The sequence below is a fragment of the Bufo gargarizans genome, chromosome 4 (assembly GCF_014858855.1).
Source record: "Bufo gargarizans isolate SCDJY-AF-19 chromosome 4, ASM1485885v1, whole genome shotgun sequence".
NCBI lineage: Eukaryota > Metazoa > Chordata > Amphibia > Anura > Bufonidae > Bufo > Bufo gargarizans.
This window is the reverse complement of record NC_058083.1, coordinates 271,350,871-271,378,387: the sequence shown is the minus strand read 5'-3', so window position 1 is coordinate 271,378,387 and position 27,517 is coordinate 271,350,871. Positions and strand designations below refer to the sequence as shown.

Genomic DNA, 27,517 nt, shown 5'->3' with positions numbered 1-27,517 from the left:
TGGGTCCGTTGAAAACTCGGATAATGCACCGTTTGTCATCCGCGTCTGTGATCCGTGTTTTCAATCCGTCAAAAAAATATGACCTGTCCTATTTTTTTCGCGGACCCATTCAAGTCAATGGGTCCGTGAAAAAAAAAACAAAAAACGGATGCACACAAGATTATCATCCGCGTCCGTGATCAGTGTCCGTTTTTTTTTTTTATCATTTGCAAGGCAAACTTTACTTAGATTTTTTTTTACTTTCCTTCATGTCTGGTAGTCCTCCAAAAATCAAGGAAGACACACGGAAACAAAAACGGATTACAGAACCCCGTTTTGCGGACCGTGAAAAAATACTGTTGTGTGCATGAGGCCTTAATGGGATGCAGTGAATGTAGGTTGGAATGCCAGCTTTCAAACAAGACCAGGCCCATGTCTCTAGCTGCTGCCAATTAGGAGATATGAGCAGCTAAAGCAGACCTTCCCCCATAAGTTAAAGGGGATGTCCCCACAAAACACTCTACACTTTTCAAACCAGCATCTGGATCTGAATACTTTTGTAATTGCATGTAATTAAAAACTGTGCATACCCATTGAGTTATTCAATAAAATCTGTATCTGTATAGCGCCACCTGCTCCCCCCCCCCTCCCTTATTTCTTTGTCCTGCTCACTGAGAAGGCCGCGCATGCTCAGTTTCATCCTTCAGCTGCCTCCTGAGCTGTGATGGGGAGAGCTGAGACACGCCCTCTTAGGCTACTTTCACACTAGCGTTCGGGTGTCTGCTTGTGAGCTCCGTTTGAAGGGGCTCACATGCGGACCCGAACGCTTCCGTCCAGCACTAATGCATTCTGAGTGGACGCGGATCCGCTCAGAATGCATCAGTCTGGCAGCGTTCAGCCTCCGCTCTGCTCAGCAGGCGGACACTTGAACGCTGCTTGCAGCGTTCGGGTGTCCGTCTGGCCGTGCGGATCCGTCCAGACTTACAATGTAAGTCAATGGGGACGGATCCGTTTGAAGATGACACACTATGGCTCAATCTTCAAACGGATCCATCCCCCATTGACTTTACATTGAAAGTCTGGACGGATCCGTCTGAGGCTACTTTCACACTTAGAAATATTTTAACAATATAAGGCCCCATGCACACGGCCGTTGTTCACGGCCGTGTGCGGGCCAGTGGAACCGCGGCCTGGATCCCTCCTGAGAGCAGGAGCGCACGGCGTCACTGGTTGCTATGACGCCGTGCGCTCCCTGCTGCCGCCGCAATAGAGTAATACACTGGTATAGATCATACCAGTGTATTACTGTACTGTGCCGGCAGCAGGGAGCGCACGGCGTCATAGCAACCAGTGACGCCGTGCGCTCCTGCTCTCAGGAGGGATCCAGGCCGCGGTTCCACGGCCCGCACACGGCCGTGAATAACGGCCGTGTGCATGGGGCCAAATGCAGACGGATCTGTACTGAACGGAGCCACCGTCTGCATTATATGAGCTGATCCGTCTGAGACGGATCCGCTCTGAACGCAAGTGTGAAAGTAGCCTTAGGCTACTTTCACACTAGCGCTTGATCGGATCCGTTCTGAACGGATCCGATCATATTAATGCAGACGGAGGCTCCGTTCAGTACGGATCCGTGTGCATTAATAACTTAGAAAATTTTCTAAGTGCGCAAGATGGGGGACGGATCCGCTTGAAGATTGAGCCATATGGTGACCTCTTCAAGCGGATCCGTTCCCATTGACTTACATTGTAAGTCTGAACGGATCCGCTCGCCTCCGCACGGCCAGGCGGACAGCTGAACGCTGCAAGCAGCGTTCAGCTGTCCGCCTGTCCTGTGCTGAGGCGAGCGGAGCGGAGGCTGAACGCCGCCAGACTGATGCAGTCTGAGCGGATCCGCTCCATTCAGACTGCATCAGGGCTGGACGGAGGCGTTCGGGTCCGCTCGTGAGCTCCTTCAAACGGAACTCACGAGCGGACCCACGAACGCTAGTGTGAAAGTAGCCTAAGCTGCAGCAGAAAAGACACTCCCCCTCGAACTGTCAGCTTGATATAAATGTAGCAGAGCAATGAATGGGGAGATTTCTTGACCCATGTGAGGTACAGGGCTGGTTCTAGCTTTGTTAGAAAGGGATTGTCATGTACTATATGGTCTCTTTTCATTTTTTACACTACATTAGTCATGGAATAACCCCTTTAAAGTGCTTTGCTCAGAGCCCATGCTGGACTCAGGCTAAACAGGTGTTAGAGGACCTGTCACCTCTTCTGACATGCCTGTGTTAATAGCTTCATGCATTCCCCACGTAATAACTATTTTGGAGCCTCTACTCTTATGTCCCTATGTTGTGCCACACAGAGTAGAGGTTAAAAAATGAATGACAGGTTATACTAAATCTAAGTTACACTAGATCCTTTCCCACAAAACTATACATCAATCTGCTCGGCTCCTCCTGCTCTATAATAAGACTGTTTTCACAGTTACATGTTCTCTTCAAAAAGCTATTTATATCAAACTATTTTACGGAGCTATGAAAAATGTGGCCACAATTTCCATCCATGGCTCTGTAAATGACATCTGCATAAGCAGTGAGAAGGCAACAACTAATGCTGCAGTCACCCGGAGTTCTGCATGGGAGTAGTGAGAAGTAGTACACTCACAGTAAAGCCTGTATTACACAGCCCGATGTGGCAGATTGTCGGTAGGGGGAGCATTCGCCTGCTCGCTTGCGGATGAAACCACTGCTATTACATGCAGCATGGGGAGGAGAGATCACTAATGCATCGCTTGTCCCCATACTGTCTAGTGGTTTGCTGGCAGCAGATCTTTATTAGACACCACGATACGCTGGCGGCAAGCACTGATTTTTACACATACTTAAAAATCAGAATTGCCTGATGAACAAGTGTTTGCTCGTTAATCGGGAAATCAGCGTCAGTATTAGGGTGCTGGCACACAGTGCCGTTCTAACATGCTGTTAGGAAGCAGTTTTTTATTACTGCTAGATGAAGTTAGCACATCCACAATACCCAGTCCCCATAGCTCTGTGTGCTTTTATTGTGTAAAAAAAAAACGATTTGATAGATATGCAAATTAACCTGAAATGAGTGAGATCTTGAAAATATGACTTCTCTGGTCACACAAGATCTCACTCATTTCAGGTTAATTTGCATATGTATCAAATCTTTTTTTTTTATACACAATAAAAGCACACAGAGCTATAGGGACTGGGTATTGTGGATGTGCTAGTGGCGATCAAGCAACCCATGTCCTCAGCCCTATACACAAATTCCCAGTGACAGGTTCCCTTTAAATCATTCACACAATGCAGAACACCAGAGACTGCTAAACTGGCTAACTTGAAAACTGCACGCTGAAGGCATGGCAGAACTGTATGTGTGCCTTCACCCTTAGGCCTCATGCACACAAACGTATTTTCTTTCAGTGTCCGTTCCAGGGTTTTTTGCAGACCGTATACGGAACTATTAATTTCAAAGGGTCCGCAAATAAAAAGGAAGTTACTCCGTGTGCATTCCATATGTCCGTATTTCCGTTCCACAAAAAAAAAAAAAAAAAAATAGAACATGTCCTGTTATTGTCCGCATTATGGACAAGGATAGTGCTGTTCTATTAGGGGCCAGCTGTTCTGTTACGTAAAATACGGAATGCACACTGACGTATCCGTATTTTTTGCAGACTGCAAAATACATACGTCGTGTGCAGGAGCCTTACACTGCACGATGATTGCTAATTGGCTGTAATATCAGCCAGTGTAATACAGCCTTAAAGGGGTTATCCCATCTTAGACAATGGGGGCACATCGCTAAGATATGCCCCCCATTGTCTGATAGGTGCGGGTCCCACCGCTGGGACCCGCACCTACAAGGAGAACTGAGCGGAGAAAGTGGAGGAGGGCCCACTGCGCTTGCGCCGTCCATTCATTACTATGGAGCTGCCAAAAATAGCCATGCGCTGGCTCTGCTATTTCCGTCAGCCCCATAGAAATGAATGGGAGAGGTGGCCGTGCACGCATTGAGGGCGTGGTGTGGGAGGGGGAAGAGGACAGGCCGGTAGGCCTGTCTCATTCACCATTTTCTACACGTTTTAGGGATAGAAAATGGTCTAAAATATAAGACAGCAAAGAAGCGGTCTTACATTTAGAACTGGCGCTGGATGTGCCGAAGTTATGGAGAGGCCGGCTCCTCTTTATAACTTCGGCGGATCAACAATCCCCAACTATGGATCTTTATTAAGACTGGCGTCTAAAACGCCAGTCCTTACCGCCTCCGGACCGCCTAACGCAGGATCGCAGTCCGGAGGCGGCCGTCTGAGGCAGAGTCACACGTTGGTGCGTCATCTCGCGAGACGACGCTCAAAGCTAGAGGGGTATTACATCATCAGCCTGCCAATGATCATCGCTGGCAGGCTGATAATTTTCAAAAAAAATAATTACAAGTCATTTAACACCTTATATTTATAAATATAAGGTGTTAAATGGCTTCTCTGCTGGTCCTTTTGGTCGGTTGGTTCCAGCAGAGGAGCAGACATCACAGTGAGTACACCAATCACCCCCCCCCCCCCCAATCACCCCAATTAACCCCTTGATCGCCCCTGTCAATCACCTAGTGAAAGGGAAAAAAAGTGATCAGTGTAAACTGTCTTTTTTTTCCCCCACCGGTATTGACTGTTAGGTTTTAGGATAGTTTAGGCCCCTTGGTTAGGCAGTTAGCGATCGTTTAGCGCCCAGCCCACCACAGTCACTGATTAGCGTATCGCTAATCAGCATTTGTACTTTTATAGTATCTGTAAGGGCCGTTTCACACAAGTGGATGCCGTGCGTGACATCCGCTCCGTGAAAGTGCCAAAACCCGATGCAGACTGCAGAGGCACGGAGCATTAACATGACTGATAATGCTCCGTGCCTCTCTGTGACCTCTTTACTACGAAATCACAGTGACAGAGATCACAGAGAGGCACGGAGCATTATCAGTCATGTTAATGCTCCGTGCCTCTGCAGTCTGCATCAGGTCTTGGCACTCTTTCACGGAGCGGATGTCATGCACGGCATCCGCTCGTGTGAAACAGCCCTAAGTGATCAAAACTGATCACAGTCAGATCTATAATAGTATTAGTGTCACCTTAGTTCGCCCTCCACCCAAAACGCAGTGTTTGCCCGATCAGGCCTGATCGGTCGCCCACACGTGCGTTCACCCACGCCCACCCCGCCGGAGTGACAAAAAATAATTATTTTTTTGATCACTGCACAATCACTTTACACGCGCTGCGGCGATAAAAAAAAAAAAAAATAAATCTGTTTTGATATTTTTTATCAATCGCAGCAGCCTCCGGTACTTCGCTAGCCCCCCATTTGTAAGACAGGCTTGCCTTTTTTCTTGGGTAGTCTCAGGGAATACCCCCTAAATTTAGTAGTCCAAATGTCAAACAAGAGGTATTCTTCTGAAGAGGCCTACAGGCTTCTGACCCATTCGGATGTGGAATGGGAACCCTCATCTGACGAATCCAGCGGGTCAGAATATGAACCTGTAGAAAGCAGTGGCAGTCTGACCCAAAGTTCGGACGAGGAGGTTGAGGTCCCTGATACCAACAGGCGTACCCAGCCCTGTGTTGCTACAGCACAGGTTGCGCAGGATCCGCTTCAAGGGCAGCAGAGTGGGGCTGGCGCTGTCGGATTACGTGGTGAGGCATACACCAGCAGACCACCCTGGACCTAGTACCAGCACTGCCGTACAACATGGTGAAGTGGCGAGCACCAGAAGGGCAGTTGAAGCTGGTACGGTGGCAGGTGCAATAGTTACCCCGTCGCAGCCACCGCACAGAGTCCCTGAGGTGCTGGCAAACCCTTATTGGCAGCCCCCCAACTTCATCCGCACCAGTAGTTCCCCCTTTCACCGCCCAGTCTGGAGTTCGGTTTGAGACAGCTCAGATCGGTTCGGCACTGGGTTTTTTTTTTGCTGTTCTTGACTGCGGAGCTCTTGGACTTAGTTGTGGTAGAAACAAACCAATATGCCACTGAATTTATAGCCGCCAGCCTGGGAAGCTATTATGCCCAGTCTTTCCGGTGGAAACCTGTCCAAGTTTCCGAATTTAAAAATTTTCTGGGCCTTCTCCTCAACATGGGCTTAACCAAAAAGCATGAATTGCGGTCATGCCCATGTTCTCTGCTGCCATGTCCAGGACACGATTTGAGACCACCCTGCGTTTCCTGCACTTTAGCGACAAAAGCACCTCTCGTCCCAGAGGCCACCCAGCTTTTGACCGGCTCCACAAAATTCGGCCCCTCATAGACCACTTCAACACCAACTTTGCAGATTTGTATACCCCTGAGCAAAACATATGCGTAGACGAGTCCCTTATACATTTTACCGGGCGCCTTGGCTTCAAACAATGCATCCCAAGCAAGCGCACCCGGTATGGGGTCAAATTGTATAAGCTCTGTGAAAGGGCCACAGGCTATACCCACTAATTTCGGATCTATGAGGGTAAAGATCAGACCCTGGAGCCAGTCGGTTGCCCTGACTACCTGGGGAGCAGTGGGAAGACAGTCTGGGACTTGGTGTCCTCCTTAATTGGCAAGGGGTACCATCTTTATGTGGACAATTTCTACACAAGTGTGCTCCTCTTCAGGCATTTGTTCCTAGAACAGATTGGCTGCTGTGGCACAGCGCGAACTAGTCGCCTGGGCTTCCCCCAATGGCTCGTTACCACCCGTCTTGCAAGGGGGGAGAGGGCTGCCTTGTGTAACCAAGAACTGCTTGCGGTGAAATGGAGAGACAAGCGTGACGTTTACATGCTCTCCTCCATTCACGCAGACACGACAATCCAAATTGAAGGAGCAACCAGTGTCATTGAAAAGCCCCTCTGTGTCCACGACTATAATTCGCTCATGGGAGGGGTGGATTTCAATGACCAGATGTTGGCTCCTTATCTACTTTCCCGCAGGACCAGACGCTGGTATAAGAAGGTGTCTGTATATTTAATTCAATTGGCTGTATATAATAGTTTTGTTCTCTACAGTAAGGCTGGGAGAACAGGATCCTTCCTCAAATTTCAGAAAGAGATCATCGAGAACCTCCTGTATCCAGGAGGCTCCGTGGCCCCATCCACCAGTGTAGTGAGCCGTCTACACGAGCGACATTTCCCCCAGTGTCGTTGCTGGTACCTCAAACCGACCACCGCCGCGAAAAAAATGTGTCTGTAGCAGGAGTGGAATAAGGCGTGACACCCGCTATTTCTGTCCTGACTGCCCTGACCACCCTGCTCTTTGCTTAGGGGAGTGTTTCCAGAAGTACCACACAACGGTACACTTAGCATAGGGATTGCGTTTCACAGGACAGGCACACAGGGCTATTAGGGCCCTTTCACTCACAGCTGCTGCAAACCTCTCCATTCACCTGGGACAAAGTGCATAATGTACTTCGCCACATCTCTGGGCGCTTTGCGCTTTGCCTCATGGGGAAGGAGAGGTTTGTCCTATAAAAAGGTAAAAAAAAAATCACCAGTAAGCAAAAAAGTTAACGTTCTGTTCAAAAAGTTAAAGAAAGTTTATATGTTCCGTTCAAATGTTATTATAAAGTTAATAAGTTTATTGCGTTGCGGCCTGGTTTTTTATTTTTACCTTCTAGGTGGACCAACCGATCAACCAGCTGCAGCACTGATGTGCATTCTGACAGAAGCATTGCGCTGCTGTCAGATTACACAAAAGTCGGTGTATGCGGCGCTGCAAGACGAGATTTCTCCTCTGCAGTAAAAGGTACGTTTGCCGAGGCTTATGAGCTGAGGGGGCGGTGGTGTTCATATGCTTTGGCAAACACTTTGTATATAAAAAAATAAAAAATCCCGGCAATGATTTATTCATCCACATGGATTGATGTGAATGGAGAAATCGGGTTTGCCAGGGCATACGAGCTAAGTGGGTATGGATGTTGGGCGGAGCTCCTATGTCCTGGCAGACGCCTTTCCCCTCTTTTTTTTTTTTTTTGGCAGAGATTTTTTCATCCACATTGATCAATGCGAATGAAGAAATCTGTGCCGTTCATTTTTTCTTTCAGCCCAGAGGCTGAACGGAAAAAAAAATAATAATCTCATTACCCGTATGCTTAATATAAGGAGAATAGCAGATACTCCTAATGCTTGCCCTACATGTAATGATTGCGGAGACCCTCGAATACCAGGGCAGTACAAACACCCCACAAATGACCCCATTTTGGAAAGAAGACACCCCAAGGTATTCGCTGAGGGGCATATTGAGTCCATGAAAGATTGAAATTTTTGTCCCAAGTTAGCGGAAAGGGAGACTTTGTAAGAAAAAGAAAATAAATACAAATTAAAAAAAATCAATTTCCGCTAACTTGGGACAAAAAAAATAATAATCTTCTATGAACTCGCCATGACCCTCATGGAATACCTTGGGGTGTCTTCTTTTCAAAATGGGGTCACATGTGGGGTATTTATACTGCCCTGGCATTTTAGGGGCCCTAAAGCGTGAGAAGAAGTCTGGGATCCAAATGTCTAAAAATGCCCTCCTAAAAGGAATTTGGGCCTCTTTGCGCATCTAGGCTGCAAAAAAGTGTCACACATGTGGTATCGCCGTACTCAGGAGAAGTTTGGCAATGTGTTTTGGGGTGTCATTTTACATATACCCATGCTGAGTGAGAGAAATGTCTCGGCAAAAGACAACTTTTCCTATTTTTTTTTATACAAAGTTTGCATTTGACCGAGATATTTCTCTCACCCAGCATGGGTATATGTAAAATGACACCCCAAAACACATTGCCCAACTTCTCCTGAGTACGGTGATACCACACGTGTGACACTTTTTTGCAGCCTAGGTGGGCAAAGGGGCCCACATTCCAAAGAGCACCTTTAGGATTTCACAGGGCATTTTTTACAGATTTTGATTTCAAACTACTTTGCACGCATTTGGGCCCCTAAAATGCCAGGGCAGTATAACTACCCCACAAGTGACCCCATTTTGGAATAAAGACACCCCAAGGTATTTTGTGATGGGAAAACTGTAAATTTCGATTAATAACAAAAAAAAAGTTAAAATGTCAGCAGCAATGAAATACCGCCAAATGAAAGCTCTATTAGTGAGAAGAAAAGGAGGCAAAATTCATTTGGGTGGCAAGTTGTATGACCGAGCAATAAACGGTGAAAGTAGTGTAGTGCAGAATTGTAAAAAGTGGTCTGGTTATTAAGAGTGTTTAAGCTAGGGGAGCTGAGGTGGTTAATATTAAGCTACTCCACTACTAGGGTGATGTAAAAATCCTAGGTGGAATTTAGGGGGTCAGGGGTATTTTAATGCCATTTTTTGGCACATTTTTTCGCTCTCTGTCACAAAATGAGCAACATTTATCACAGGTCTTGTGACAATTTAATGAATTTGGCACATTCTAAAATGCCATAATTCCCCTAATGGTATGGGGCTTGAGGTGCCATTGTGACCTTCACAAACGTATCTGCCCTATTTTGTGTTTTGAAGGTGGATTTACACTGCCCGAGCCAGCAAATATCAATAAATCGCTGTTCCTTCCCCATAATTGCCTGCTCGTCAGTGGAGGTGAATCACCTCGAGTGAATGGGGACAAGTGATGGTTAATGCCATACAGATTCACAACCTAAGGGCTTGTTCACATGAACGTGCCATATCTTGCGGTCCAGAAACAAAACACAGATGCCGCACGTGTGCCTTTTCCGCAATTTGCGGAACGGACGGCCCTTTGTAGAAATGCCTATTCTTGTCCGCAAAACGGACAATAGGACATGACTCAATTTTTGAGGGGCCACGGAACGGAGCAACGGATGCGGACAGCACATGGAGTGCTGTCCGCATGTTTTGCAGCCCCATTAAAGTGAATGGATCCGCACCCGAGCCGCAAAGATGCGGAACAAAGTAGTGAATAAGTCCTAATGCTGAAGAAAAGATCATTTCACCCGATGGACGAGCGTCTTGCTCATTTATAGGGTGATTGGCAGCAAGTATCCATAGTAACATTTGCTCCCAATGTGTGCTGTAAATCCACCTCACACACAGCAGCGAGGCTATTGCTCAGTTACAGAGTGGATGTTTTGTCTCCTCTCCTCCCTCACTGTCCACAGCTACAAATGCTTGTACTAGTAACTGCCAAAATTAAAGGGGTTATCTGGGTTATCCCACCACCACTAAATGCCTTAACAAAAATAAAAAATTAAAATCACCCTAAATACTCTATACTCGCCTGTTTCTCCTGCTGTTAAGGCTGCATTGGTGACATGCAGGTATATGGTACGTGATCACTGCAGCCATCGCTCTTTCCTAAGTGGTACAAGGTGCAGGTGCACTGACGCCAATAATTGGCTGCAGCGGTCATTTGCCAAATGTCTGGATTTCACAACTGCGGACTTGTATTTAAAATGCGGGAGGAGAATCGAAACCACCGCACAGGGAACGGCGAGAAGAATCAGTATAGGATGCTTTTTATTTTAAAGGAATTGTGTCACTTCAGCAAATAGAATTTATTATGTAATACAAGCCACTTACTTTTAATATTGATGACCTATCCTCAGGTCATCCTACATAATAAATGCCACTTGCAAATGAGACAACCCCTTCAGTGGCCTTGGGCAGAGTTCAGGATAATTACGCCACAGCACACAAGCATCTTTTTAGATCCATCGAAAACAACCTCAATCAGAACCAAGAGACCAGATATACATACTGAGCATGTGGCCAACCTGCAATGGCTGTAACGATGGTCGTCCATGGCTGGCTACAGAGGACTTTTACTGTTAAAGGCTACATGCACACGACCGTATGTGTTCTGCGGTCTGCCAAAAAACATATGTATACCTACCATCCGTTTTTTTTTTTTTTGTGGATCCATTGTAACAATGCCTAAAACGGACAAGAATAGGACATGTTCTATTTTTTGGTGGGGCTACGGAACGGACATACGGATTGCGGACCCACTGAAATGAATGGGTCTGCATCCTATCCGCCAAAAAAACGGAACGGACATGGAAACAAACAACGTTCGTGTGCATGTAGCCAAACTGGAAACTATTGGGGGAAATTCATTATGACTAGCCTTTTATACGCCAATCTTAAGAATCATGCAGTAACGATACGCCAAATTTATTAGGGTGTGTCACCAGTGGCCTCCGCATCCAGCTGTTTGTATAGACTAGACAGTTGTGGTTCACCCGATTAACCACCTAAGGCCTCTTTCACACGAGCGTGACAGATTAGGTCCAAATGCATTCAGTGAAACTCGCACCATTTTGCGAGCAAGTTCAGTCAGTTTTGTCTGCGATTGTGTTCATTTTTCTCTGCGCGGGTGCAATGCGTTTTGATGAGTTTTTCACGTGCGTGATAAAAAAAAACTGAAGGTTTACAAACATTTTTTAGCAATCATCAGGGGGAAAAATAAATAAAATTGCACCCGCGCTTGCTTCCGGATGCAATGCGTTTTTCACTGAAGCCCCATTCACTTTAATGGGGCCAGGGCTGCGTGAAAAACACAGAATATAGAACATGCTGCGTTTTTTTTTTTATGCAACGCAAAACTGATTCATGTATAAAAAATAAATAATAATTATATATATTTTGAAGTGATTGGGTGAGGATTCAGTGCGGGTGCTATGCGTTCACGTCACGCATTGCATTCACATAGAAAACTCACTCGTGTGAAAGGGGCCTAAGGCCCCTTTCACACGGGCGAGAATTCCGCGCGGATGCGATGCACGAGTTGAACGCATTGCACCCGCACTGAATACCGACCCATTAATTTCTATGGGGCTGTTCACATTAACGGCGATTTCATGCATGCTCTATTTTGTGCGTTTTTCACGTAACACAGGCCCCATAGAAATGAATGGGAATTGCGTGAAAATCACAAGCATCCGCAAGCAAGTGCGGATGCGGTGCAATTTTCACGCATGGTTGCTAGGAGACGATCGGGATGGAGACCCGATCATTATTATTTTCCCTTATAACATGGTTATAAGGGAAAATAATAGCATTCTGAATACAGAATGCATAGTCAAATAGCGCTGGAGGGGTTAAAAAATATATATTTTTTTTATTTACCTCACCTTAGTCCACTTGTTCGCATAGCTCGGCATCTCCTTCTCCTTTGCTGAACAGGACCTGGGGTGAGCATTAACTACATGAACAGGACCTGTGATGACGTCAGTCCGGTCATCACATGATGATGGAACATGTGATGACCGGAGTGACGTCATCACAGGTCCTGTTCATTTAATTAATGCTCACCCCAGGTCCTGTTCAGCAAAGGAGACAGGAGGAGATGCCGGGCTACGCGAACAAGTGGACTAAGGTGAGTTAAACAATTAAAAAAATAATAATAATAATAATAATTAACCCCTCCAGCGCTATTTGACTATGCATTCTGTATTCAGAATGCTATTATTTTCACTTATAACCATGTTATAAGGGAAAATAATACAATCTACAGAACACCGATCCCAAGCCCGAACTTCTGTGAAGAAGTTCAGGTTTGGGTACCAAACATGCGCGATTTTTTTCATGCGAGTGCAAAACGCATTACAATGTTTTGCACTCGCGCAGAAAAATCACGGGTCTTCCCGTAACGCACCCGCACATTTTCCCACAATGCCCGTGTGAAAGGGGCCTAACTGTTTTGCCCGAGTCCAGCTCGGGCAGTGGGAAAAGTAGCTAACTGGAGGGGGAGGGCTGCTTTAGCTGCTGCTGCTGCTGCTGCTGCTGCTATCTCCTGAATGGTAGCAGCTAGAAACATGCAACTGGTCTTGTTCGAAAGCTGACATGCCAGGCTTTCATACAAATGACAGTCCAAGCAACAGAGGAAAAAATCACTGTTAGAAATCGAGTCAGGAATAATCTCGGATAAAACCAGTTTTTACTTTCACTTTCAGTTGCATTAACAGCATCCTGATTTCTATCAGTGATATCTTCCCCTGTACTGAAGATATTGCTGTCATTCTGGAATTGTCTGAAAGCTTGGACTGTCAGCTTTCACTCAGGAGATAGCAGCATCTAAAGCAGCCCTCCCCCCACCAGTTAGCTACTTTTCCCACTGCTGGAGCAAAACATTTAGGTGGTTAAAGCGCTGTTTTTCTGTGATTCACATCTGCGTGCTGACTTCACCGGATCCAGCATAGACAAACACACCCATGCACCGCATTGACTATAATGGCTTCCAGTGGTGGTCCGGCCGCTTTCCAGCATAAGTGAAGGCTTCAGCTGGAAAGAAAGTCCTGCATGCATGACTTTGTCCAGCCCAAGCTTGCACCTTTGGCGATAAAGTGGTCAGATGTCCTTATAGTCACTGGAGTCTATGCCTATCTGGTGAAGTCCAGAAGGCAGTTCCTCTGTTGGATGCAAATCATCCTGAACTCCAGGACAGAACCTCAGATCAAGAAAATAAAAACAGCGTTTTAATCAGAAGACCACAGGTATGTGTCTATGAAGATTCTTACATTTGGTGCCATCTTCGGTCAGGCCATATGTCCAAATAACAAAGCTACACCAGCTATATGCTGACATACATAAATGACAGCTCCTAGGACCAGAGCTAGAAGTCTAAGGTCAGCCATACACATTACATACTTGCTAAGGCTACTTTCACACCTGCGTTTTTTAGATCCGGCATGGGATCTCAAAACTGCAGCAAAAACGCATCAGTTTAAATAATACAACCGACTGCTTCTGTTCAGAAAGGATCCGGTTGTATTATACTGAAAATTAAGAATCGGATCCGGCATCAAATACCATAGTAAGTCAATGGGCACTGGAACCGTTTTTTTGGTGTCCGATGGATTGTTCATAAGTTTACTACGCCGCATACAAAAACGCTGCTGGCAGCGATTTTGTATACAGCATGGGAATGCAACAAAACAGACAGCAAAATGCAGTAGCCTAAGCTAAATAGATATTGACCTAATGGGGCAAGGGTCCTGGCTAGGGTTGTAGCAGGTATCGAATTATCGATACCCAATCAATACTTTTGTACTGGTATCGATACCAGGATTTGACATTTAGCCTAGTATCAGAACATGGCGCATGCTGCTCTCAGCATGCTCCACGTTCTCCTCAGCAGCACAGGGGAGAATGAGTTTCTCCCTCCCTCACCCCTATGCTGCTGCTGCCACCTATAAGATGAGAGAGGGGCGGAGGAGGGGAGGGGTTGTGGCCACTACGCCACCAATGATGATAATGTGCGGCACCTGAGGGGTTAACTGGCAAGGATCGCAGCGCCCTGTCATAGAGGTCGGGTGCCAGCTATGCGATTCTGCAGCCAGTACCCGCCTCCTGTATTTGTATTAAAATGTTACTGATTTATTGGTGGCAGTGGCCACACAGGGTCCCCTCCTCATTGGTGGCAGTGGCAGATTCTGATCGGAGCCCCAGCAGTGTAGTCCCGGGGCTCCGATTGGTTACCATGGCAGCCAGGACTCTACTGAAGCCCTGGCAGCCATAGTCAGCTCCCTGCTGCTGTGTGTACTATGCACAGGGCAGCAAGGAGAGTGTGAAGTCCTATTCACCCTGATAGAGCTCTATTAGGGTGAATGGGACAGGGGATGTAAAGATCCCAAGTTCTAGCCCCTAAGGGGAAAAGTAGTTATTAAATAAAGAGAAAAAAAATAATAATTAAGTTTAAAATCACCCTCTTTCCCAATTTTACATATAAAATATATAAATAAACATAACATATCGCCACGCCCAAAAAAGTATGAACTATTAAAACATATATAGGGAAGAAAAACAATTATAATCTATGCGGTGAACGCCGTAAAATAACATTTTTTTATAAAAACTGCGCAATTTGCAATTTTTTTGTCACCTTGTCCCCCCCAAAATATAGGATCGGACCGTTCGATTATTGGTCGGATGTTTCATAAAATGCAGAATGCACACAGTTTTTTGGGCGTTTTATTTTTTTTGTGTGGTATCGAATATCGCGATACTTTTTTATGGCATTGAAATTGAATCAAAATTTGAGTATTGTGACAACCCTAGTCCTGGCAATTGTTTACTCTACATTAGACACTTATCTAATGTTTAGGACCTGCTTAGGCTGGACGGACTGATAAAGACAACAGATACCGCTAGATATAAGGTCAGCATGTAGTTATACAAAAAGTAACAGCTTATGAAATGTACACTTCCAAACTAGTATAAAGGAACACTAGCTGTGCGGCCACACGTGGTGCACATAGAGGAACTGTGTGCGGGAAATCTGCAGCATTTACAGTGGCAGAAAACAGAACAAGATTTAAAGAGGTTCTGCAGTTCTTTTAAACTGACGACCTATCCTCTGGATAGATCATCAGCATCTGATTGGCAGGGGTCCGACACCCGGGACCCCCGCCGATCAGTTGTTTGAGAAGGTAGCAGCACTGGCAGTAGCGCCAAGCTCTGTTCACTTTAATGGAGCTTAGCCGCGCCCAGGCCAGTGATACTAGTTGTGACATCACCGGGCCTGCGGTAAACAGTGAGAAGGTCGCAGCACTACTGCCAGCGCCGCTGCCTTCTCAAACAGCTGATTGGCAGGGGTTCTGGGTGTCGGACTCCTGACGATCAGATGCTGATGATCTAGCCAGAGGAGAGGTAGTCAGTTTAAAAAACTGCAGAACCCCTTTAAATAAATCATCTACACACTGCATTACAAAATTGGCAGCGGAAAGTGACTTGTAATGTGGATTTTACATACTACGGAAATCACCCGTTACACAGCATAATGTGACATCTGCAGCACAATCCGAGACAAATCCGAAACATAAACCACAACAAGTTCCCCCCCAAAATTCTGAACATCCAAAGTGTGTGTCTGTACCGCAAACCTAGACGCAAATGATAAAATTAAAAAGGCGATAATGGGGACACATTTGTTTATACATTTCTCAGTTTTAGGCCTCATGTACGCAAACGTATTTTTGGTCCACATTCGATACAGATTGTTTGCGGGTCAGCTGCGGTCCCATTCACTGCAAAAGATGTGAACAGCACTCTGTATGTCATTCAGTGGCATCCGCAAAAATATAGAACATGTCCTGTTCTTGTCTGTGCTGTGTGGATCCACATGCGGACTATAACACAGGTAACGATCCTGTTCATGAGCCCTTAGGGTGCCCACAGCTGTGTCCATCTTGCAGACTGCCCTTCCATGTGCTTCCAGGTCCATGCAGCCCCAAAAGATAGGACATGACCTTCCTTCAGCCACATGTTTATCGCGGACCTATTGAAGTCAATGGGTCTGTACCGCGATGCGGGGTGCACATGACCGACGTCTGTTTTGCAGAGCCACAGTCTGCTGTCTCACGGACGTGGTCGTGTGAATGCACCCTAAATTGTGATGAGAAAAAACAAAACCAGAGAATGGAGAAAATGAAGGGGGAGGGGAACTGGAGTTTTGTCTTCATTTTCTGGTTTCCCTGTTTGGTGGTGTTTTAACGTACCTTTCACATCCGGTAAAATAAAATGCTGAAATTGTATTACCTTATTTTTCGCTTTATAAGACTAACTTTTTTTGGGGGAAAATGGTAGAGCGTCTTATAAAGCGATGGTTGACTTTTTACATGGCTGACACGCATGTATCGCCGGCGCTATGTTGCATCCGTTACAGTGCGGGGAAGGAGGGGCTGGAGGCAAGTCATTATTTTAATGAACAAATGTTCTTCTATTTATCTGTTTTATGCGATTTATATTTTATTTAATTTAGTAAAATATGTTTTATTTTGAAAAACACTGTGCATTTCAGTTCTTGAATTAAGCATAACTACATTTCAGCATTATCAGTAATTTGTGTGCGCTTTTGCCTTGAAAATCCAAGCAAATAGACCTCTAGCACAATTCCCTTAAAATATCGCATATCGTTATCGCAATTTTTAGGGCCCTAATCCAGGGCTTGACAAATTTCCTTGGAATCTAGGAGCCAGCTAAAAAAGTTAGGAGCCAGGCGGAGCCATGTCATAAAGCCCCTAGTAGGTTCCCCCATAGTGCTCCCCCCCCCCCACTTTTCCATAGAGCCCCCCCAATAATGCTGTATACCATGTTATATATACCGCCACTCCGTCCCCGGACCCTATTGACTATAATGAGGACGGGGCGTTGCTCCGGCGCAACACGGCAGTTCGTGGTGAGAAGCTGCCGGACTAAAAAGTTGGACATGCAGTACTTTTAGTCCGGCGGCCTTTCACCATGCACTGCTGTGCTGCGCCAGAGCTCCGCCCCTATTATAGTCAATAAGGACGGAGCGGTGGTCAGGCGAAACAGCGGAAGGATGGATCCGACAGGGTGAACAGCCTGCCGGATCCGTCCTGCCGCAAGTGTGAAAGTACCCTTAGTTATATAGCTACTGAATGAGACAGAAGAAGGGATGCCTTTAACATATATATCTCCTTGAGAAGCCAATTTGATCCTAAAGGGATAATTCAAACTGTAATCTAAACTCTGTCCTGTCACTTCCCTCATCTCTCTGCTCCTGTCCCTTTTAAAGGGCTTCTGTAACCCCACTAAACCTTTTTTTTTTTTTTGTTTACTTATAATCCCTACACTGCGATTTATGCCTACATAATCTAATTAATCATTTTGGTCCAGTAGATTTTGTTTAAAACGTGCTTTTAAAATATGCAAATTACCTTGCTACCAGCAAGTAGGACGGCTACTTTCTGGTAGCAGCCGCATCCTCCGATCCTAAAAGACGCCCCCTGCGTATGCTGATTGACAGGACCAGGGAACGGGATCGTCCTCTGCTGGCCCTATCTGCTATCAAGATCTCGCGCCTGCGCCGTAACGGTATTCAGTCGGCGCAGGCGCACTGAGAGGCGGCCGCTCGATCGTCAATGCGCCTGCACCGATGACGTTACATCTACACTGGTAGCAAGGTAATTTGCATATTTTAAAAGCACGTTTTAAACAAAATCTACTGGACCAAAATGATTAATTAGATTAAGTAGGCATAAATTGCAGTGTAGGGATTCTAAGTAAAAAAAAAAATAAAAAACACGGTTTAGTGGGGTGACAGAAGCCCTTTAATCTTATCACTGCTGCAGCCTGGTCATCAGCCTCAGTGTAAACTGTTCTAGTGACTGACTGTTCTTTTAACTCAAAGAATCGAATGAGTCACTAAGTCGGATCTTTAGATTCTTTTAACCTGTGACTCATTCGATTCTTTCTTAGACTCCCTGTACTTGTGTCAGTGACTCAGACTCAGAGCTGCTAGTGCTTGCCTTAGGGCTCTTTCACACCTGCGTTCTTTTCTTCCGGCATACAGTTCCGTTGTCGGGGTTCTATGCCGGAAGAATCCTGATCAGGATTATCCTAATGCATTCTGAATGGAGTGAAATCTGTTCAGGATGTCTTCAGTTCCGGAACGGAACGTTTTTTGGCCAGAGAAAATACCGCGCTTTTTGCTCCGGCCAAAAATCCTGAACACTTGCCGCAAGGCCGGATCCGGAATTAATGCCCATTGAAAGGCATTGATCCGGATCCGGCCTTAAGCTAAACGTCGTTTCGGCGCATTGCCGGATCCGACGTTTAGCTTTTTCTCAATGGTTACCATGGCTGCCGGGACGCTAAAGTCCTGGCAGCCATGGTAAAGTGTAGCGGGGAGCGGGGAGCAGCATACTTACCATCCGTGCGGCTCCCGGGGCAGGGCGCTCCAGAGTGACGTCAGGGCGCCCCAGGCGCATGGATGACGTGACCGCATGGCACGTCATCCATGCGCATGGGGCGCTCTGACGTCACTCTGGATCGCCCCGGGAGCCGCACGGACTGTAAGTATGCCACTCCCCCGCTCCTACTATGGCAACCAGGACTTTAATAGCGTCCTGGCTGCCATTGTAACACTGGAAGCATTTTGAAGACTGATCCGTCTTCAAATGCTTTCAGTACACTTGCGTTTTTCCGGATCCGGTGTGTAATTCCAGCAAGTGGAGTACACGCCGGATCCGGACAACGCAAGTGTGAAAGAGGCCTTAGCTCTGATTGGTTGGTGGGCAGGGAGGGGAGGGGCTGGCAGAAGCAGCTTCCACTCTAGGTTCAGATTACACTCCTCCCGAGTCCCTCCCCTCCCTGAAGCCAGCGTCTCTGCTATTGTGTGCTGTGACGGAGCTGTTTCACACGGTGCTGCCTCCGGACAGAACGGCAGCTCCGCACCCATCGCCTGGGCACCTTTGAAAACGGGCTGACAAATACCTAAGCGCCAGGACTAAATTCCTGGTTGCCATGGCGACCTGGGATTTGTCGAGCCCTGCCCAAACGCAATCGCACAAAATTCCCATATCGTGCAGCCCTAAATATATATATATATATATATAATTTTTTTTATATGTCAAGTCCATAAATATTGGGACATCGACACAATTCTAACATTTTTGGCTCTATACACCACCACAATGGATTTGAAATAAAAAGAACAAGATGTGCTTTAACTGCAGACTGTCAGCTTTAATTTGAGGGTATTTACAGCCAAATCAGGTGAACGGTGTAGAAATTACAACAGTTTGCATATGTGCCTCCCACTTGTTAAGGGACCAAAAGTAATGGGACAATTGGCTTCTCAGCTGTTCCATGGCCAGGTGTGTGTTATTCCCTCAATATCCCAATTACAATGAGCAGATAAAAGGTCCAGAGTCCATTTCAAGTGTGCTATTTGCATTTGGAATCTGTTGCCGTCAACTCTCAAGATGAGATCCAAAGAGCTGTCACTATCAGTGAAGCAAGTCATCATTAGGCTGAAAAAACACAACAAACCCATCAGAGAGATAGCAAAAACATTAGGTGTGGCCAAAACAACTGTTTGGAACATTCTTAAAAAGAAGGAACGCACTGGTGAGCTCAGCAACACCAAAAGACCCGGAAGACCACGGAAAACAACTGTGGTGGATGACCGAAGAATTCTTTCCCTGGTGAAGAAAACACCCTTCACAACAGTTGGCCAGATCAAGAACACTCTCCAGGAGGTAGGTGTATGTGTTTCAAAGTCAAAAATCAAGAGAAGACTTGTAAACCATTGTGAGCCTCAAAAACAGGAAGGCCAGATTAGAGTTTGCCAAACGACATCTAAAAAAGCCTTCACAGTTCTGGAACAACATCCTATGGACAGATGAGACCAATATCAACTTGTACCAGAGTGATGGTAAGAGATGAGTATGGAGAAGGAAGGGAACTGCTCATGATCCTAAGCATACCACCTCATCAGTGAAGCATGGTGGTGGTAGTGTCATGGCGTGGGCATGTATGGCTGCCAATGGAACTGGTTCTCTTGTATTTATTGATGATGTGACTGCTGACAAAAGCAGCAGGATGAATTCTAAAGTGTTTCGGGCAATATTATCTGCTCATATTCAGCCAAATGCTTCAGAACTCATTGGGCGGCGCTTCACAGTGCAGATGGACAATGACCCAAAGCATACTGCAAAAGCAACCAAAGAGTTTTTTAAGGGAAAGAAGTGGAATGTTATGCAATGGCCAAGTCAATCACCTGACCTGAATCCGATTGAGCATGCATTTCACTTGCTGAAGACAAAACTGAAGGGAAAATGCCCCAAGAACAAGCAGGAACTGAAGACAGTTGCAGTAGAGGCCTGGCAGAGCATCACCAGGGATGAAACCCAGCGTCTGGTGATGTCTATGCGTTCCAGACTTCAGGCTGTAATTGACGGCAAAGGATTTGCAACCAAGTATTAAAAAGTGAAAGTTTGATTTATGATTATTCTGTCCCATTACTTTTGGTCCCCTAACAAATGGGAGGCACATATGCAAACTGTTGTAATTCCTACACCGTTCACCTGATTTGGATGTAAATACCTTCAAATTAAAGCTGACAGTCTGCAGTAAAAGCACATTATGTTTGTTTTATTTCAAATCCATTGTGGTGGTGTATAGAGCCAACAATGTTAGAGTTGTGTCGATGTCCCAATATTTATGGACCTGACTGTGTATTGCATAGGAGGGACCCTTACAAAGTGTACTTTCTCGTGTATCAAAGTTCATACCAAATCCACGCAACAAACTTGCCACATATGAACCTAGCCTCAATGGTCCATTAAAAAGGGGGAAAAGGAGTTTCAAATACATTTTATCATGTGGATATGACCGAAAGGTGGAGAGGAACTTTTTAGCGCTTCCACGCTTTGTGCCCACATTCCCCATGCAGCAAACATCACATTCATCAACAGGGTATTGCATGTGTTTTAGGGCTCATTCAGACAGGCGCGGACCCATTCATTTCAATAAGTTCCATATGGCAGAGCCACAAAAAAAAAAAATATACAGCATGTCCTATTCTTGTCCACAATCGTGAACAAAAAATAGGAATCTTCTATATAGTGCCGGCCATGTGTGGTCCGCAAAACACAGAACGAACACAACAGGTATCCGTGTTTTACTGATCTGCAATTTGTGGGCAGCAAAACACGGCACGGTGGTGTGAAATGCAACCTTTAGGGCTCGTTCACACGACCGTATGGCTCTTTCAGTGTTTGGCAGGCCGTTTTTTGTTTCAGATTCCGTTCAAATTTTCTGTACGGCATATACAGTATACAGTAATTACATAGAAAAAATTGGGCTGGACATAAAATTTCCAATAGATGGTTCCACAAAAACGGAACAGATACATTTCCGAATGTGTTCCTTTTTTTTGTGAACCCATTGACTTCAATAGAGCCACGGATCACGATTTGTGGGCAATAATAGGACATATTCCATCTTTGAACAGAACAGAAAAATGGTAATACGGAAACGGAATGCATACGGAGTACATTCAATTTTTTGGGGGCGGAACCATTCAAATGAATGGTTCCGTATACGGAACGCAAAAAACGTTCGTGTGAACGAGCCCTTATGCTGTAGATTTCACCTTCTCGATTGCAAAGAGTGAAATCCATGGTGAAAATCTACAGCGTAAACGGATAAGCTGCAGATTTCAAATCCACACCGAGGGTCACTCTACGCTGTAGATGTCTTCTTAAAATCTGACCCAATTTGTTGGTTACGTACAATGCAGAGGATATGCCGCATGAAAATCCATTACCTCCCAGCCGTAGCATTGCCGTCACACGTAACCTAAACCACACCACACAAACCGCTCGCAGTTTACCATACTGCATGTATGGTGCTATTTTTTTTCCCCCAAAACAAAAGTGTGGATGATATTTTTTCTCTCTATAGATAAGAAAAAAATAAAAAATAAATATGAAGCACCACAGATAAAAAATAAAAAAAAGATATAAGACCCGATTTAAAGACCAGCGTGTTTTATGCCGGTCTTGGCTTGATACAGCCACGGAGGAGGCATTTTATGATGGGCGCAAAACCTTAAATTAAAGGGGTTTTCCAAAATTGTCATACAGTATCTGATTAGTGGGGTGATCCCTGTGGATCAGCTGTTTGAGAAGGTAGCAGGGCCGCTGCGAGCCTTTATGCTGCTTCTCCTAGGTCAGTGATGACACGTTCATCGGTCACGTGGCCTAGGAGGAACTCAGCCCCATAGAAGTGACTGGGTTAAGCTGCGATACTAAGCACAGCCGCTATACAATGTACGACGCCGCGCCTCGTAAGCTGAGAGAAAGCAGAGGCAGCTGACCAGTGGGGGTCCTGGGTGTCAGACCCCCTCCAATCAGATACTGATGACCTATTCAGATTTAAAAAAGTCATCAGTGTGAAAATCTTGAAAAACCCTTTTAAATGCCTCCCGTGGCAGTTCGGTGGCCAGCCTGAAATCTACTCCACAGCTTGAAGAAGCCGTCGCGTGCAGTCATGGTGCAAAGCAGGCATCTCAAACTGCGGCCCTCCAGCTGTTGCAAAACTACAACTCCCACAATGCCCTGCTGTAGGCTGATACCTGTAGGCTGTCCGGGCATGCTGGGAGTTGTAGTTTTGCAACAGCTGGAGGGCCGCAGTTTGAGGATGCCTGGTGTAAAGGATAAATGTACTGGGGCCAATGGCACCGCCCACACCCTGTCCTCCTCACAGCTCCTTTTTGGAAACCAGCGAGGACGGCATGAAGTCACAACTTGCGACTAGCTTAATGCTGGGTTCACACCTGAGCGTTGCGCAAACACGCGTTTTACGCGTGTTTTTGTCGCACATTTTTATGCACGTTTTTTGTAATAGTAAACGCGCGTTTGACGCGCGTTTGTGTGATTGACTACAGTGTCCTATGGCCACAAACGCGCGTCAAAACGCCCCAAAGTCGCTCATGTACTTTTTTGAGCGTCGGGCGTTTTACATCGCGATCGTACGCACTGTAAAACACCCAGGTGTGAACCATTCCCATAGGGAATCATTGGTTTCTCCTTGTTGAGCGTTTTACAGCGCGTAGGAACGCGCTGTAAAACGCTCAGGTGTGAACCCAGCCTTAGTCACAAGTGTTTAAAAAGTAGCAAAACCAGGTTTTGTGACTATCCTTAAGCCAAAAACACAGCGTATGGAATGATAAGCATCTCCCAAATAGGGGAGCGTTATTAGGCTGGGGCTACACCTAAACTGTTTTTAGTTTATGGAGCAACTTCGGCAGCGCACAAGATTGCATCAAATGTACTGCTTCACACTGCAGCGCAGGGATTTCATCATTTGCCAACATGGTGACAGTTCCCCGGGCACGGACCCCCGGTTGTGGATCTTCCGCAGCAGCAAATTATGGGGATTATTTTGGAGAATTTGTTGGAGATGCTTGGGTTTGCTGCAGATTACACCCTCTGCGTTAGGGCGCATTTACACGACCATAATCTTTTGTGGTCCGCAATTTGCAGATCCGCAATACACGAATACCAGCCCGTGTGCGTTCCGCAGTTTGGAGAACACACCTGGCCTGCACTATGATAAAAATGCCTACTTTTGTCTGCAATTGCAGGACCGCAAAATGGAACAGTGCGTCTCTTGCGGCCCCACTGAAATGAATGGTCTGCACCCGTTCATACAGTCTGAATGAGCCCCAACACATCCCCCTCAGAAATGTGCATGCTGCCGATTATAAAGCCACCCTGCAGGTCACGGTATACGCAAATTTTGTTGCAGAAGCTTTCGGAAGTGAGTGGGTGACATTTATTAAAATATTTGTCAGCGATAATTCAAAATCTTGGACAAGCCCTAAAATAACGTTTTACGCTCACACCTTTCTTAGGCTACTTTCACACTGGCGTTTTGGCTTTCCCTTTGCGAGATCCATCTTGGGCTCTCACAAGCGGTCCAAGGCAGATCAGTTTTGCCCTAATGCATTCTGAATGGAAAAGGATCCGCTCAGAATGCATCAGTTTGCCTCCGTTCAGTCACCATTCCGCTCTGGAGGCGGACACCAAAGCGGTTTTCTGTCCGCCTGACGAAGCGGAGCCAAACGGATCCATCCTGGCACACAATGTAAATCAATGGGGACGGATCAGTTTTCTCTGGCACAATAGAAAACGGATCCGTCCCCCATTGACTTTCAATAGTGTTCAAGACGGATCTGTCATGGCTATAGAAGACATAATACAACCGGATCCGTTCATGACGGATGCATGCAGTTGTATTAGCGTAACGGATCAGTTTTTGCAGATCCATGACATATCCGCCCAAAACGCGAGTGTGAAAGTAGCCTTTCAGTTCTTCTGCCATTGTTTGTTTACAAACTGCAACAGTGTCATACCTGGAAACATCACATGACTGCTGCAGCCAATCAGTCTTCAGAGGTCACCAGCAGAGGACAGTGACTGGCTGCAGTGGTCATGTGCCCGGGTTCAGCTGTCTACCGCTGAGGACAGCGATTACACGAGTATGGCGGCGAGTATAAGATTTTTGTTTCGATTTTAAGGCTACTTTCACACTTGCGGCACAGAACACCCTGCCAGAGATCTCCGAACCCGCCATGGCAGGATTTTATTTTGAAACGTGCCCGCCAGACCCCAGAGACTATAACTGGTGATGTGACTTGGAGGGATGGCAGAACTGGGCAGGTGTCAGAGGGCAGCAGTCATTTAGGGGGTTAACACATAATCCCCTTATGCTGCGGCAGCAACTGGATCAAACTTGAATGGAGAAGGGAGGGGGTGTGAGCAAAATGCCATTTCTCCCCTCACAATGCAAACCTCCCGAGCAGCAGACACTCACAGGCGGGGGTGGAGGCCCCCCTCTCACAGAATAGCGTCCCCTCACCATAATACATAGGGCTCCAATGGCCGGCCGCAGACAGAAGGCGGGCGGCTGCGGATCCCAGCAGGAGGGGCGTGGAAACCTATGGAGGATGTTGTCGGGGACACTGGGGCCAGGGAGGTCACCAGCAGCACATACAATGGCCTTCCTAGCAGGGCACACCCAGCGGTGGGTACCACATGAGCCCCGCACACATGACGGGAAAGTTAGGACCAAGCCTCCCGAGCACAGGCTGCGGACACTGACAGGCCCGCACATGCATGTAGCATGTAAACACACAAAGGAGCCCGTGATCCCGCCCAGTACAGTAGCCACCATTACAGCTGCGGGGAGCCCACTCGTATCCCATCCCCGCAATGGCCGGGCGGCAACGGAGGAGCAGGCGGGGTGTCTGCCTGAGGCGGCCAGTCCCCCAGCAGCTCCACTCTCACTGACCTGACAGAAGCGCTGGCAGTAGTCGCTGGCTGCCTGCAAGGCCTCGTCCTCTCCCGCGCCTCCTACCATTCGCAGGTTGCTCTCTAGCTCTTGCAGTCTTTTCTCCAGGTGAGGGAGTTCGGTAGAGACGTCGGGACCGGAGCTGAGGCCGCTCTCCCTTTCGGCCTCCCCGTCCGCCATATTCACACCCCGCTCCGTCTCGTACACACAAACTCTCTCTCACACACCGCCACTCGGCGGCCGCGTCTAGAATGGAGTTGCGCCTGCTAGGTCTGACGTGGGGGTCACGTGCTAGCCCGCGCTCACGTGACTCCGCTGGCTTTCCTTTCTTATTCAGTTAGCGGCCTGCGGGAAGAGTGCGAGCTCGGGGCTGGAGTAGTGTGGCAGCTCCGGCGCTGCGGTGGGGCTGGGGCGTCAGTGTGCGGACTGCGGTGTATGAGGTGGCTGAAGTGAGGGCACCAGACCGTGTGCCCTGTTGTCAGGTTGGGGCCGTGTGGTGTATGAGCCCCTGTTGTCAGGTTGGGGCCGTGTGGCGTATGAGCCCCCGTTGTCAGGTTGGGGGCCGTGTGGCGTATGAGCCCCTGTTGTCAGGTTGGCGCTGTGTATGAGCCCCTGTTGTCAGGTTGGGGCCGTGTGGCGTATGAGCCCCTGTTGTCGGGTTGGGGCTGTGTGGTGTATGAGCCCCTGTTGTCAGGTTGGCGCTGTGTATGAGCCCCCGTTGTCAGGTTGGGGCTGTGTGGTGTATGAGCCCCTGTTGTCAGGTTGGCGCTGTGTATGAGCCCCTGTTGTCGGGTTGGGGCTGTGTATGAGCCCCTGTTGTCAGGTTGGGGGCCGTGTGGCGTATGAGCCCCTGTTGTCAGGTTGGGGCTGTGTATGAGCCCCCGTTGTCAGGTTGGGGGGCCGTGTGGCGTATGAGCCCCCGTTGTCAGGTTGGGGGCCGTGTGGCGTATGAGCCCCCGTTGTCAGGTTGGGGGCCGTGTGGCGTATGAGCCCCCGTTGTCAGGTTGGGGGCCGTGTGGCGTATGAGCCCCCGTTGTCAGGTTGGGGGCCGTGTGGCGTATGAGCCCCCGTTGTCAGGTTGGGGGCCGTGTGGCGTATGAGCCCCCGTTGTCAGGTTGGGGGCCGTGTGGCGTATGAGCCCCCGTTGTCAGGTTGGGGGCCGTGTGGCGTATGAGCCCCTGCAGGGATTGAACAGACAGTGTAAGCCATTCTTTCCCTTTGCAGATCTGTAGCAGCATTGAGCAGACGGGTTGATACTATGTGGTGTGTGGCACGATATGTGACGTTCGGAGCACTTAGAGCTGACCCTTGCCCTTTGTGCTCTTAAGTTCCATCCCTCTTGTCAGTAAGCCCCTTCTTCCCTTTGTTGATGGGCGTCTGTATCCTGCTCTCGATGGGCCCCAGCATTTCGGAGCAAGTGATTTTTCGGCTCAGTACTGCAACAGATCTACAAAGGGAATGTGTCCTCAGAAAATGACCCATAGTTTAACCCCTTTAGGACACAGCCTTATTTCACCTTAAGGACCAGGCCATTTTTTGCAAATCTGACCAATGTCACTTTAAGTGGTGATAACTTTAAAATGCTTTGACTTATCCAGGCCATTTTGAGATTGTTTTTTTCGTCGCATATTGTACTTCGTGACACTGGTAAAATGGAGTAAAAAAATTCACTTTTATTTATAAAAAAAATACCAAATTGGCCCAAAAATTTAAAAAAATTAGCAAATTTCCAAGTTTCAATTTCTCTACTTCTATAATACATAGGTCGTCGGCTGTCGAGTGCAAATGCGAAACATGCAAAGTGAGTGGAGATGCGCCCCAGTCACCCCACACCTTATCAAATTTCTGTGGGCATCCCCTGTGTTTATAGACAATGTTCTCCATGGAGACCGCATCATTCACCAGAGAGAGCCACTGTCTCTTTGAGGGAGGGGAATCACCCATCCATCGCAGTTCAATCGCCTTCCTAGCAAGGA

At 47.1% G+C, this 27,517-nt stretch overlaps 1 protein-coding gene across 1 annotated transcript in view; it reads right to left on the bottom strand.

Moving 5' to 3' along the window:
* ZNF292 (zinc finger protein 292) overlaps positions 1–25,785 on the bottom strand; it is a 76,227-nt gene extending 50,442 nt beyond the window's left edge. Inside the window, 1 exon segment of the mRNA XM_044292272.1 lies at positions 25,542–25,785. Within this exon segment, the coding sequence (XP_044148207.1) occupies positions 25,542–25,721 (180 nt within the window). The 5' untranslated portion in view covers positions 25,722–25,785.
* Between the last annotated feature and the right edge of the window lie 1,732 nt (positions 25,786–27,517).